This window comes from Chaetura pelagica, unplaced genomic scaffold (assembly GCF_000747805.2).
Source record: "Chaetura pelagica isolate M959 unplaced genomic scaffold, ChaPel_1.0 scaffold67, whole genome shotgun sequence".
NCBI classification, from domain to species: Eukaryota; Metazoa; Chordata; class Aves; order Apodiformes; family Apodidae; genus Chaetura; species Chaetura pelagica.
In genome coordinates, this window is record NW_009954107.1 from 2,917,958 (window position 1) to 2,932,726 (window position 14,769).

The 14,769-nt window shown below is 37.6% G+C and overlaps 1 protein-coding gene across 1 annotated transcript in view; it reads right to left on the minus strand.

Moving 5' to 3' along the window:
- MICU3 (mitochondrial calcium uptake family, member 3) overlaps positions 1 to 14,769 on the minus strand; it is a 62,291-nt gene that overhangs the window by 18,717 nt on the left and 28,805 nt on the right. Inside the window, exons 7-9 of the mRNA XM_010002515.1 lie at positions 9,791 to 9,862; positions 8,450 to 8,488; positions 275 to 370 (exon numbers count right to left, since the gene is read on the minus strand). Coding sequence (XP_010000817.1) covers positions 275 to 370; positions 8,450 to 8,488; positions 9,791 to 9,862 — 207 coding nt within the window. The remainder of the gene's footprint in view (positions 1 to 274; positions 371 to 8,449; positions 8,489 to 9,790; positions 9,863 to 14,769) is intronic.

The following is a 14,769-nucleotide window of genomic DNA, read 5'->3' on the forward strand; positions in this document are numbered from 1 at the left end:
TGATCTTTCAACTCTTTCAAAAGGTAACTTTGCTTTCACCTGGAAATGACAACTTTCAAATACCATACAGAAGAGAATCAAATGCATTTAATCTGAAAACTTTCTGGTGGTTTTTTTTGTTATTGTTGTTGGTGGGTTTTGTTTGTTTGTTTCTTTTTGTTTTTAAAGTAATTAAAAGGAAGTGAAGAAACAAGAGTGCAGAAAACAATAATCAGAACATAAATAAATAAAATAGCAGTCTGTTTATGGACCAGAAACAGAGGCTGTCTTATACCTCTGCAAGGTCCGAAAAGAGTGCTTGGCTTGTGCTACGTCTCAAAGTATCCCAATAGCTTCTGGGGACAAGGTCGTCTCCTTCTGTTTTAAGAACCTGCAGAAGTTTCAAGAAGCATAATTGTTTGAAAACCAAAGAACAATAAAACAACCCCTTACACACTTTAAAATCCTTTCCAACATATCTTCAAAAGCATGGCTTGGTTCTTTTGCTTTCACACAGAAAAATTTCTACCCAGTTACATGACACTTTGTAAATAAAAGGATCAATGGTCTATTACGGCTATTTGCTTATTACTCATAACTTGGCTGTGCCAAAGGTATCACAGAATCACAGAATGTTAGGGGTTGGAAGGGACTTCTAGAGATCATCTAGTCCAATCCCCTGCCAGAGCAGGACCACCTAGCGCAGGCCACACAGGAACGCATCCAGGTAGGTTTTGAAAGTCTCCAGAGACGGAGACTCCACAACCTCTCTGGGCAGCCTGTTCCAGTGCTCTGTCATCCTCACAGTAAAGAATTTTCTCCTCATGTTGAGGTGGAACTTCCTATGTTCTAGCTTATACCCATTGCTCCTTGTCCTATTACTGGGCACCACTGAAAAGAGACTGGCTCCTTCCCCTTGACACCCACCCTTCATTCATAAGATCCCCTTTCAGCCATTTCTTCTCAAGACTAAACAGCCGCAGGTCTCTCAGCCTTTCTTCATAGGAGAGATGTTCAAGTACCTTAATTATCCTCATATCACCAGACTCCACTTTCCCAAACAAAATCAATTAGAGAAAGTGTAAGGTGAAAATATTTCTTAGAAGTACAAAATGTCCACCTAAATTTAGTCTTTTGCTGTTGATTTTTCTAAAAATTGTTTTTTAAAAAATATATTAATTTATGTACTTATGAAATTTGTTGTCTCACTGGTCAAAATACAAATATAATTATACAAATTGTTACAGAAAATTAATTTAATCCACTAAGGATGACATCCTGTACCAATAAATAAATGCAAAAAACAAGCCTAATAAGTCCAACCTCAACTGTAACATACTTATCAAGAAAATACTATGCGTATCTGATGATCAAACTTACCTTGTTTAAAAAGAAAAGAAGTGTCTAATTTCTCCAATGAAATTATACTTACATATTTTTCTGAAATGTTTCATTTTTGGAATCCTGAAAAATTCTCCCTTATTAAAAGAGGCCTTCCTTTATCTTGCAACTAGTCTTGGAAAATCTATTAAATATATCTATCTATCTATCTATCTATTTATTTATTTTCCCCACAAAGAATCTAGGGGAGATGATTCCAAAGACAGCAGAAAGCTATTTGAATTTGGTTAGGGTTATTGCAACTGAATGAATTTTCCCCTTTCTCCCCACAAGTTAATCTAAATTACGTCTCCTACTTTCACAGCTCCCTGCTCACATTCATCTGGGCAGGCAAGACAATGACAGAATGAGTTTAATCCCCTTTAATTCATAGAATCATAGAATCATAGAATCTTAGGGGCTGGAAGGGACCTCAAGAGATCATCTAGTCCAACCCCCCTGCCAGAGCAGGGTCACCTAGAGTACATCACACAGGAACTCATCCAGGTGGGTTTTGAATGTCTCCAGTGAGGGAGACTCCACAACCTCCCTGGGCAGCCTGTTCCAGTGCTCTGTCACTCTTACAGTAAAAAAATTTTTTCGGATATTCACCTTGAACCTCCTATGCTCCAATTTACACCCATTACCCCTTGTCCTATCACTGGTCATCACCGAGAAAAGCCTAACTCCGTCCCCCTGACACTCACCCCTTACATATTTGTAAACATTGATGAGGTCACCCCTCAGTCTCCTTTTCTCCAAGCTAAAGAGACCCAGCTCCCTCAGCCTTTCCTCATAAGGGAGATGTTCCACTCCCCTAATCATCTTCGTAGCTCTGCGCTGGACTCTTTCGAGCAGTTCCCTGTCCTTTTTGAACTGAGGGGCCCAGAACTGGACACAATACTCCAGATGTGGCCTCACCAATGCAGAATAGAGGGGGAGGAGAACCTCTCTTGACCTACTAATCACACCCTTTCTAATGCACCCCAGGATGCCATTGGCCTTCTTGGCCACAAGGGCACATTGCTGGCTCATGGTCATCCTCCTGTCTACCAGGACCCCCAGGTCTCTTTCACCTACACTACTCTCCAGCAGTTCAGCCCCCAACCTGTACTGGGACATGGTGTTGTTCTTCCCCAAATGTAAAACTCTGCACTTCCCCTTGTTGAATTTCATCATGTTTCTCCCCGCCCAACTCACCAACCTATCTAAGTCTCTCTGAATGGCAGCACAGCCTTCTGGTGTGTCAGCCACTCCTCCCAGCTTAGTGTCATCAGCAAACTTGCTGAGGGTACATTCTATACCCTCATCCAGGTCGTTGATGAAGATGTTGAACAACACCGGTCCCAGTACCGACCCCTGTGGGACTCCACTAGTCACACACCTCCAACCAGATTCTGCCCCATTGACTACAACTCTCTGACTCCTTCCTTTCAACCAGTTCCTAATCCACCTCACTTCCTGATCACCAAACCCATACCTGATCAACTTTTCTACAAGGATGCTGTGGGAGACGGTGTCAAATGCTTTACTGAAATCAAGATAAACCACATCTACCGCTCTACCATCATCTATCCACCTAGTAATTTCCTCATAGAAGGCTATGAGGTTAGTCAAACATGATTTACCCTTGATAAAACCATGCTGACTGCTCTTGATGACCCCCATGTCCTTGATGTGCCTGGAGATAGTGACAAGAACAAGTTGTTCCATCACCTTTCCAGGGATGGAGGTGAGGCTGACCGGTCTATAGTTACCCGGGTCCTCCTTCTTGCCCTTCTTGTAGACTGGAGTGACATTTGCTATCCTCCAGTCCTCAGGCACCTCACCTGTTGCCCATGACTTACTGAAGATGATGGAGAGTGGCCTAGCAATGACCTCCGCCAGCTCCCTCAGCACCCTTGGGTGCATTCCATCTGGACCCATTGATTTATGGATGTCCAGATTACTCAACTGATCCCTAACCCAATCCTCATCTACCATGTCAAACTCTTCCTCTATCTTGACTTCTTCTGGGGCTATATGAATCTGGGGCTCATAGGGAGACCCTGCAGGAGTGAAGACAGAGGCAAAGAAGGCATTCAGCACCTCTGCCTTCTTTATATCCTCTGTCACCAGGGCTCCCACCTCATTCCTCAATGGGCCAATATTGCCTCTACTGCTAGTTTTGCTAGCTATGTATTTGAAAAAGCCCTTTCTATTATCCTTAACCTGACTTGCAAGGTTAAGTTCCAAGGAGGCCTTAGCTTTCCTAATTGCCTCCCTACATCCTCTGACAACAGTCCTATATTCCTCCCACGTGACCAGCCCCTCCTTCCATGATCTGTAGATTTTCCTTTTCCACTTAAGTTTGCCCAGTAGTTCCTTCTTTAACCATGCAGGTCTCCTAGCACCCTTACTAGATTTCCTAACCATTGGGACACTCTGATCCTGTGCTTGCAAGAAGTGGTCCTTGAATGTTGACCAGCTATCTTGAGCTCCTTTATTTTCTAGCACCCTGTCCCATGGGATTTCCCTTAATAGATGATTGAGGAGACCAAAGTTTGCCCTGTGGAAGTCCAGGGTTCTGGTCCTGCTGGGTATTTTGTTCCTTCCACACAGGATATGTACTCATATAAAATCTGTTTTGTTGTGATTACATCAGCTCAGTTAAGATTTTATTAGCATTTAAATTCTATCACCATGCCTTACAAATTAGGTAGTTAATATTGTACAAACAAGGCAAACAAATAATTATCTTACTGTATTGCTTAATAATCTACCTGGTCTTCTGACATTTTTCAAAAAGAATTTTCAGCTTCAGTACAATACATTTTTTTTCTACTATGTTCTTGTTTGTTACACAGTTGTCAGGCTTTTCACTCTCAGTCTATCCTTCTTTCTCTCTTTCTTTACCTTTCTTCTTTTAGATTCTGTAGTATTGCTACATTAAAAGAGAAAGCAAGGAGACTTGCTATTAAGGGGAAGAAATTCAAAGTAGAGTGAAAAGTCATAGCAGTACTGTGAATAATTAGAATGCAATGATTCTTTGAAATATAAATATGTGTAATTTTGTAGGAGTGTAAAATGGTTTGGTTTTTTTGTCCCTTGTTTTTTCTTTCTGGGTTTCAGTGTTTAGGAGTAAGGTAGGACAGGTAACAGCTTCTGTTGTTCAAATTTAAAAAAATGGAAGAGAATATTTCAGATTATCCCATATTTTGTTTTATTTTTATTTTTCTATTATAACCACTTATTTATTTGTTTATTTGTTTTATCTAAATGTTGCATTTTAAAATGCTTTTAAATTCCCTCTTTCAGAGGTTTACCTTTTCTGAATTCACAGCTCAGCAAATCTGCAGGAATTCAAAACTGTTTCTCTACCACCACATTTGTTTTTATTATGTATGTCTTCAAAAAGAGGTTATTCTAAACATTACAGATTTACCTATGGATAAGAAATCATGAGTTATAATATTATCTTTTCCAATCCTTTCAGTTCTCAGTTTTCTCAGTCTAGCCTTCTCTTTGACTCAAAGATTCTTCCAAGTTTAGTCCACATTGAAACTTGTTCTGGTTCTTCTACTCCAGAACACTTTACCTATCTCTATTTTTTCCTGTATTTTCTTTATTTTAGAAATTCTCTATTCAGTCAAATCATATATTTGCTCTTCTTACAGCACTGCTTTTCTTTAGGTTCCACTGTAAAATCATTAAAATAAGAAGCTTTTAAAGGCCTTTCAATAGCCCTTGGAAAAGGTCCTATGTATATATTTTGGGGGAAAACCTCCCAAAATCTGCATGGAGTGTTTAGACCCTATGTAAAAAAAAAAAAGGAAAAAAAAAAAATAAGTCTTGAAGGCTGCTTTCTCTATTCTCTGTTCTAGAGAAGTAAAAGCATGGTCCTTTCTTTGGAAAAGAGAGGAGAAATTGATGAGAATTAAAAGGCCTGTTCTTAGCAAAATCTTAGCAGGTCTTCAAAAACAGCTCAAAGGGGAGTTTTTTTACTGATTTATGTAAATAGAAAGGCAAAGTTGTCAGAAGCCCAATACAAAATATGGAGTAAAGTTCTTAATCCCCACTCCTAGACATATTATTATTATTAAATCAGAGTAGTTAGGTTGGAAGGGATCTTAAATATCATATAGTTCCAACCTCCCTGCATGGGCAGGGACACCTCCCAGTAGACCAGGTTGATCAAAGTCCTGTCCAGCCTGGCCTTGAACACTTCAGGGATGGGGCATTCACAACTTTTCTGGGCAACTTGTTTCAGTGCCTCATGCCCCTCATGGTGAAGAATTTCTTCCTAATATATAATCTAAATCTACAGTCTTTAAGTTTGACTTCTGCGCTGCCGCGTGCTCAGATGAGGCTGCCAAATGGCCGCTTTTTAAACCTTGCCGCCGTTCACAGCCACACCCCCTGCCACGTCAGCCTTCCTCTCCCTCGCAGGCTTCCCGCTCAGACTCGGGTCTCCTGGCTCTGCCTCGGCTTCACCGTCTCTGGGAAGCCCGGCTCCCTCTCAAATCCTCAGTAAATTTAAAGGAACAGCTCTCACCGCTGCCGGTGCTGCTGCCGCTCTCTCTTCTGCGCTGCCGCGTGCTCCAATTAAAGAGTTTAATTGGAAAAAAAAAGAGTTTAATCAGAGTTTAATTCTCTTTCCCCAGGGAAGTGGTCACAGCACCAATCCTTCCTGGGTTCAAGAAGCGTTTGGATGATGCTCTCAGGCCCATGGTGTGATTCTTGGGGTGCCCTACACAGGGACAGGAGTTGGACTTGATGATCCTGATGGGTCCCTTCCAACTCAGCATATTCTATAATTCTAATCTTTTAATTATAAATGAAAACTTTTTTTTTTAATTAGTCACATACTCTTCTCTTAGAAGATTTACATTGCTGTGCATTGTGCAAAACCACATTGTTATCATGAAGAATACTTATTCACTACATATTCTACATAATGTCAACACAGGATATACTGCTTCTACAAGTTCTACTACATGCTTCCTCCACTAATTCAACCTAGCTTTCTGTAAACTGTCATCAAAGAAAAACTACAAACTACCAGGAATTATACCCATTCTTAAGGTTTATTACACTTTTGTTTCCTTTTTGAAAAATTCTGGTTTTATCTTTCTCTTATTATGGAATAAGAGTAACTATGCTGAGGCCACAGTATTGTCATATCTAACTCCATTCAGGCTTAAATTGCTAATCTCACACAAATTTCACAAAGTTTACTTCACTGTGTACAGGATTAGGTCCTTAGCAGCTTCTCTCTGACACTTATTATCCCCTTGATGTTTACTGGGTCATGTGAATTAACATCACCTCATTTTTTTATGCATACAATTCTGTAATTGTATATTTTAAGTATTCATTTAATTTGTTCTCTTACTGGAGATTTACTTTAGCCTTTTAGTATTTGCTAATACTTGTGTTAGTATTCCTGGGCATACACACTTCATTTTCCTTCCATGCATCTCATTGTAATTATCATGTTCCAGTTGGCATGTGGCTAGTGAAAACACTCATGCAATACATGCTGAATTAGCCTTAACACACAACTGCAGTATGCACCAGAACATGATCCAAAAGAATTAACCTATGCAAATTAAATTTAAAAAAACCCTGTTAACCCCTTTAAAATGTCAGCTTATAGACCTTGACACTTCTCAGGTTGGAACTGAAAGCTGAAGTGAGGAGAAGGGCTCACACTCTGGACCATCCCAGACACTTTAGGATTCCACCTCCTTGGTCTTGAGCATCTTCAACACCCGAGGACATCAAGGGAAACTGAAAAGGCTGCTATGCTTCTTGTTTTAGTAGGAAAAACAGAAACCCAAAATATCAGCTTTCTGGGGTGGGAGATTTGTCAGATACTGTGAATTCCTATTTGAGTCTCCTTTACATGGAGGTCTCCATTCAAGTTTGTGGGGCAGAAAAGGATACTGCACACCCGGGCATCAACTTGATAAAGAGTTTGGACATGGCTGGAGTAGAAAAGTCTAAATAGCTTGGTTTCAGTTTAAAATAGGAGGCCGCACAGGAATATGGCAAAAACTGTGCAGCATCTTTCACTGCAGTAAAGCCTAATCTAAAACCTATTGAATCCTAAGGCCTCAAATTTCCTACTGCCTTATTTGCACTACACTGCAGCTTCTACATCATGACACTGCACCTTTTCATTCAACAGACTTCCTTCCTGCATATATCCCAAATTGTATATGCTTTCATAGGAAATAAATCTTTGAATTGCTGTGATTGACTATATAAACAGACTTTAAAACTGGAATTTCACTAGTCATCTAATTTTCATCAGTTCCTTCCCCTCACTTTGCATATCACAATAATCATACCAAAACAAATATTAATTCTTCTATTTTAAAATTAAATAAGGTGTGTTTTTTTTTAATAACAGCTTTACTTCTGCTGTGATCAGGTCACAATGAAGACTCTCTTGTGGATTCTCTCTCTCACTCCTCAAAAACGATTGAAAATAAGTTTACTGTCACCTACATAATACAGGGACTATTTTCTGTAAAATCCTATTCTAGTTCAGCACTGAAAGTTCTTATTTATTTGTTCTGTAACTGAAACACAAAAATAGAAAAGCTCTCTTCTGGTACCTCTTTTTTTTGGGGGGGAGGAACAAAGATTAATTTGACTAATTATTACTTCACATTATATATATATATACACTTATGTGTGTGTGTGAATATATATGTATATACCGTACATATATATACATATATACAGTATATATATACAAGGAGGCAAGACAGACCCAGACCAAATGAATCATGCAGGATGACTTAATTTATACACATTAATTAAAAACAAGTATGTAATTTCTGATATTTTTTTTTGTCCTTTCCTTTACAAATATGTTTCCTTCATTTTACATGAACTGGGAGAGCAACCTTTCCTCCTGGTAAACATGCCTATTTCAGAACACGTGCAATAAAAGCATGCACAATTGTCCATCACTTTTTTACTGATTAGCAGAAGAAATGTACTTTATGAAAAAAATACATATAGGAAATTTCTTATAGCATATTACTTCATCTCACTGGTGAAGACTGCATAAATTGAAAATAATTAGAGTACATACACTGTTAGTAGAAGTATGATATCCATAAAGTTGAAGACGCTGACATACAGCAAAAATGGACCAAGCCAAGTATCACATGTCAGATTGAAGCCAAAAGAAGAAAAAATAAAAAAGACAACAGAATAGGTTAAGACAAGGAAACATTTATTTTATGTATTATTAGATCAGTTTGTTTGTTTGTTTGCTTTTAAAATGACTGTGAAGGAAAAAAGGTTTATTTTCAATCTCATTCTTCAAGCTTTCAAAAGAGAAGTACAGAGTTACAGAGTCACTCTCAGGAGAAATGTTCTATTTTGCAATCTTTCCTTCTTCCAAAAGTTCCTCCTTTGTATGTAAGTTTCCTTTGCTCAGAATAAACTTTGTGTGAGAGATTCAACAACTGACCTACACTTTTGAAAAGTTAAGGATAGGTCTCTCTGGGTGAGGAGAGCCCTTTTTATGCTCAAGGAAGGTTTAAAAACTATTAATTCTAGAAATTCAAACTTCCTGTTTCAGGGACAAAGATCTGAGATCAAGCATCTATGGTCCCAAAAGGATAATGGGCACTATGAGAAGCTTTGAATAGATCTTAAAATGTTTCTTAGGATAAGGATTTTTTGTCAAATATGCAAAATGAAAATGAATGTGTTTTTTCTGCTGTGGGCTTGACAGAAGCTTGTCCCTGATTTTTCTTCTCCAACAGTACTACTACTACTGCTGCCATCCTCCAGACAAACTGCTACAGGCTTGTCTATTTCTGACTTACCTTTCTTATGCACATAATAAATGCAAATTTGACAGTATTTAAGAATGAATATTCACTACTCCACAAAAATCTATGCAGATAATATACACAGCTAAAACCATTCTGCATTTTTCATAAGCAGTATTTAATACAATAATTACATTTAGACATAAAATCTAAGCTCATTTTTAACATTTCATCAGCTATTTTTAAAACCAATATGTTAATAACAAGTATCAGTTAGTTATAGGGCAGGAGTAGAGTTCATTTTTGCCACTGAGATCTCTCACTCTAATAGACAGTAACACTGGGTCATTACTATGTGCTTTTCCTTAGACTTCTTTATAGACTCCAAATGGAATCAATGCTACTGTCATAATATGTAATACAGTAATTAAACAGCAGTTTTTCCATTCTATAGATTGTTAATTATTTTTTTTAATTACTGCAATTTAGGCTAAAAATTGTTTTTTTCTATATATAGTTATGCATATCCTTTTAAGAATATTTATTTCAAAAATTGAAAATGATTTGTGAAATAAGATACACACACAATTTAGTCCTGTATTGAAGAAAACAAATGAATTACCAGCTACAACTATTCTAATTTTACTTACCAGCATTGCACGCTTTTCTTCATCTCCTTTTCTTTCTCTCTTCTCATTTTTTTTCCTGAAAATCTCTTGTAGCTAAAAAAAACGCCAAGATTTTGGTCTGATTTAGTTTTCAGGCCATTTCACATGCATAACCATAATTCATTGTGAGGAACACTGCAAATTATTAAAATGTAGCTTTCCACTAAAATATCAATGTTTCAATGATTGTTGTTGATATTCCTAGCTTCATGTTCCTTCCGTGACTTTGGTTAAGAACTATCAGCCATTCAGATTGAGTTAAGTTTTAAATAGAATTGCTCATAGTCAATCATTTAGCATCATGATGGAGGGGTTACAGCATAATGTTGTGCAATTTGGTATACTGTTAATTTAGCATTATTTACTTAGCTTTAGTAGCTAGATTTGCTGAAACCTTAGGCTGCAAGGCGTGGACATTCACCTAGACATGCTTTTGGCTAGGATGGAGTTAATTTTCTTCTTAGTACCTGGTGTGTGTTTTGGATTTAGTATGGGACTGATGTTGATAATACACTGATGCTTTGGTTGTTGCTAAGCAGTGCTTATCCTAAGACTTTTCAGTTTCCCATGCTCTGCCAGCTCGCAGGTACACAAGAAGGGCAAACCACAAGATAAGGAGGCTACAGCAGCCAGCAGAAGCTGCAATTCAATCAGGTAAGAACAGTTAATGGTCCACGGGGAGACAGAGAAAGAATCCAATGATGTGATAGACCCCAGACCAGAAACCACACTGGTGTAAAAAGGCTCATGAGGAATGTGTAAAGTGTGTGAGGGACAGGCACATAAGTCGTAAGGGAAACTGCCCAGGAATTTCTTTGGTCAGGGTCCCCCTCTGAACACATCTTTTTTTCTGCTGTATTCTGCTTCACCATCTGAATGATTTTTTTTTATAAGATTAGATACCTGAGACTCTGCTTTGGGAAACACAGGGCCAAACCTGAGGCAAAGAGCTTCTCCCTTAACAATCTTAACTATCACACAAAAAGGAAAATGGAAATATTTTTTCCACAAAGTAAGGCTAATGATTCAATTTGGGAACACAACGGTAAGAACATCCCATTTAGTTTTATATCTTAGCCAACCCAGCCTATATAGAAAGGGGGAGCTCCAGCCTCTTTCACCACCTCCAGGCACACCTCGTCTTGTTGGCTACTAATTAGAATCTGAGTGGCTATGCAGTCAGCTGGATCAATCTTTTTTCATATTGTAAGTTTCGAAGCAGACCAATTTTTACTCCTGCTGGCACAAAGGAGTGGTGGAAACACCTGGTGGGGGTGAAATATTCCCCTTCAGCAGCAACAAACTACTCCTCAAGAATAATTTATCAAGTACTCTTTTTTTTTTTTTTTTTTAATCTGTCCAAAGAATACCTTAGGGTCTTGTAAAATACCCCTTTCACAAGTTTCTCTACATTAAGGGCTTTAAACATGACTTCTGAGAAAACCTCAAATTAAAACATATGTATTATTGAGTGTATTTATTTTTTGAAACTATAAAGTCTTCAGAGGAAGAACTAGTCTGTACTTACCCTTCTTTGTAAGTATCCGTTTTATTTCGATATTTTAATTTATTTATATTAATAACTATTTATATTCCCAAGCCATTAGAAAAGTTTCTGTGTCTACTCTTCATAACAAGAGACAGGAGTGTTAACTATGATGCCATCTACATATCTACCAGTGAACTTCAGCTTTTCAAAAACTGCACGTGGAAATATTGCACTGTCACTTGCACTGTTCACAAATCGCAAAGCAGACTGGAAAAATAATAAACACAGTGGATGACAAATTTGTCCAGTCTAGCATGTAGTATTTTCAGAACCAAACACCGTGGCACACAGACACAATTGTGGCAGCCCTTTCAAATACCAGAAGTCTGATAAAAACCTGATACTGTAATGAAATGCATTCAGAGCTCCCCAGGGACTGGAATGTGAAAGATAAAGTGTGTCTGACAAATTTTGCAAGCAAATTTTCCAAATTTAATTTCAGAACACTGTATTTCAGAGAAGACAAATGATTAAGAGAAAGGGATCAGCAAGCTCTGCTGCAGGCGTATGTCAGGATTGAAATAAATTAATGCACAGTTTAGTGATTAGATAGCAACTGCTTTTATAATTAACATTTTATGAATTCCCAAAATTGACTACTGTGTTCTGGAATTGTCTGTAAGACAAATACAGACCAGAATATTGTGTGTGTCACTGTGTCTGTTTTTGAGTATGGAATCACTTTACAGATCTTGGTATCTTTTTTAAAATTTTTTGCAAACTTACAGGCACAAATTACTGTAATGTACACTGAGAAACAAAGAGTCATGATAGGACATTTAGCTGAATGACCTACAATATTACACAGTTTGCAACCCAAATCTGTGGAAAGCAGAAAGGTAAATGGAGAGAATTAGAAAGAAAATACCTTGCAAAAAGTGAAGTGACAAGCCATCAAGTAGGAGAGAAGAGTGGCAGTAATTGAAAAACCAGAAATGATCAGTAAAAAGCAATGCATCTTTAGATGTATTTCCCCTGCCACAGAAGCAGAGTAGTATTCTGTTGCATACATCATTAAAGCATTTGATAAACTTCTGGAAATGGATCTTTTGTTCAGAAGGAGCGCTATAGGATACCAGTGAGTAGAAAAGTGAATTCAAAAGGATCTAGGAGTACTTTCATAAGAACACTGTTTGAAGCAGGATAATGAGATTGACTGCTGAAAGGAGCAAAACCAAGATCTCCCATAACAAGGCAACACAATCCTTCTGTTCCCTGACCTCACCCCTATGACATAAGCAAAGAGGAAGGCACAAACACCATGGGGTTAGTTTACAAAAACACTGAAGCTGTTATTAGAAAAAATAAGTATTTTTCAACTCCTCACTACACGTACCCTTCAAGAATCACATAACATGGGATCCCTACGCCAATCTCTTCAAAGTCTTTTCATCTGAAAAACTGAATATTATTAACTACACTTCAAATTTTATGATAGGTGGCTGTAATTAATAAAGAAGTATTCTGCAAATGTTGCAAAATGACAACACTCAGTCTCCTGTTTCCAGGCAGACAGGAGATGAGATGATGTATAACCAAGCAAGGTGAGTATAGGTATCAAATGGGAAGGCTTGGGGCCAGGTCTATCACAGCTACAGTATGACTGAATCAACTTCTATTTTCATATTTACTTTAATTTACACAGACATTACCTGTCTGTCTATCTATCTACCTACCTATCTATACCTACCCTGGTCTTTTTCACTTCAGATCTAAAACTCTGACTTATATGTTTTGATCTAATTTTTAGAGGATTACTAACATGATCAAGAAGAGTTAGGGTCAGATTTTTCTATACAAATGTGATAAATAAAGTAACAGGTAGAGAATGGTCTATCTAATGTTTTAAAATTCTTCTTTTTGTGTGTTTCTATTCAACAAGTCTGGTAACAGAAAACAAGTAAAAAGTAGAAATTTTTATCAGTGACCATGACAGAGAACAAATGAAAAGCAGGATGTGAAGAGGACTATAAAAGCATAGTTTAAAAAAAGATGCAATATCCATAGTGAAATGCTGTCCTTGCTTCCCATTTTATACACTTTTTGATTTAATTTTCAGCATCACTTTCCAAATGACAAAGCCTCCTGCTTCAACTTCCTTTCACTTAGCAGTTGTCACAGAAGCCTCTTTTTTTTTTTTTTAATTAAAAAAAGTTATCACTCTATCCTATCACATTCTATTTCAATTGAATCATGGTAAGATTTTTTTTTCTTCCTGTTTTCCCCTTGGCCAAGTAATGGAATGCTTGCTGGCTTTTTTCCCCAACCGTAGGAGATGGATATTAGGAATCAGCAAATATGACTGCAAGGATGTGTACATTTAGTATTAGAATGCAAAAAATTATTAGCATGCCACAATGTGCAAGTGATGACAGTTTCCAAAATAAATGAAACCTGTTCTGCTTAGCTATGCCACCAGAAAACAAGCCCTCAGATCTCACTTTCTTGGAAAGGAAATTCAGTGTGCTGAGGACAGTTTATTTCACTTTTCTGTTTTCTTTAGGTTAGCATAACTTATTTGACGTGAAAACAATTAAGAAACAGCATGCAGGAAATGAGGGTGTCTTCATTTTAAATAACTGGTGGTGTGACACATCCATTCCATGTGTCTGTTTAATTTTTTATATCTTGTTCCATCATTTTCTTTTTCAGTAAGGCATTTGGCTTTTTCTTATATATATTTATGGTGTTTACGTATAAACTCAACTACAATAAAAATGTATGAAGATAATTGATGTCTTCTGCAAATATCTTTTTGTACAAACATGATTCAATCATTATTGATTTATTTTTTTTATTAATTGCCTGTACATGCTCAGTAAAAAATAAAGGCCTTGTGCAGTCTTCAGAAACCTTGTCTAAACCACTAACCACAAAATCATAGAATCACAGAGCCATTCAGGTTGGAAAAGACCCTTGGGATCACCGAGTCCAACCACCATCCCTCCTCTAGAAAGTTCACCCCTAAACCATATCCATCAACACCACATCCAAATGACCCTGAAACACATCCAGAGATGGTGACTCAACTACCTCCCTGGGCAACCTATTCCAGAGTCTGATCACTCTTTCTGTGAAAAAAAATTTCCTAATGTCCAGACTAAACCTCCCCTGTTGCAGCTTGAAGCTATTCCCTCTTTCTCTATTGCCAATTACCTGTGAGAAGAGACCAGCACCAACAACGGTACAATGACCTTTCAGGTAGTTGTAGAGACTGATGAGGTCTCCCCTCAGCCTCGTCTTTCTCAAACTAAACATTCCCAGCTCCTTCAAGCATTCTTCGTAAGATTTATTCACTCATATTAATATTAAACCAATTAAATATTAAACATTAAATATTCAAAGTTACTTTATACAGAAATGTCAAAAACTATGTTTGTCATAGCTGACAGCTGTTTCAGTGTAATCCCAG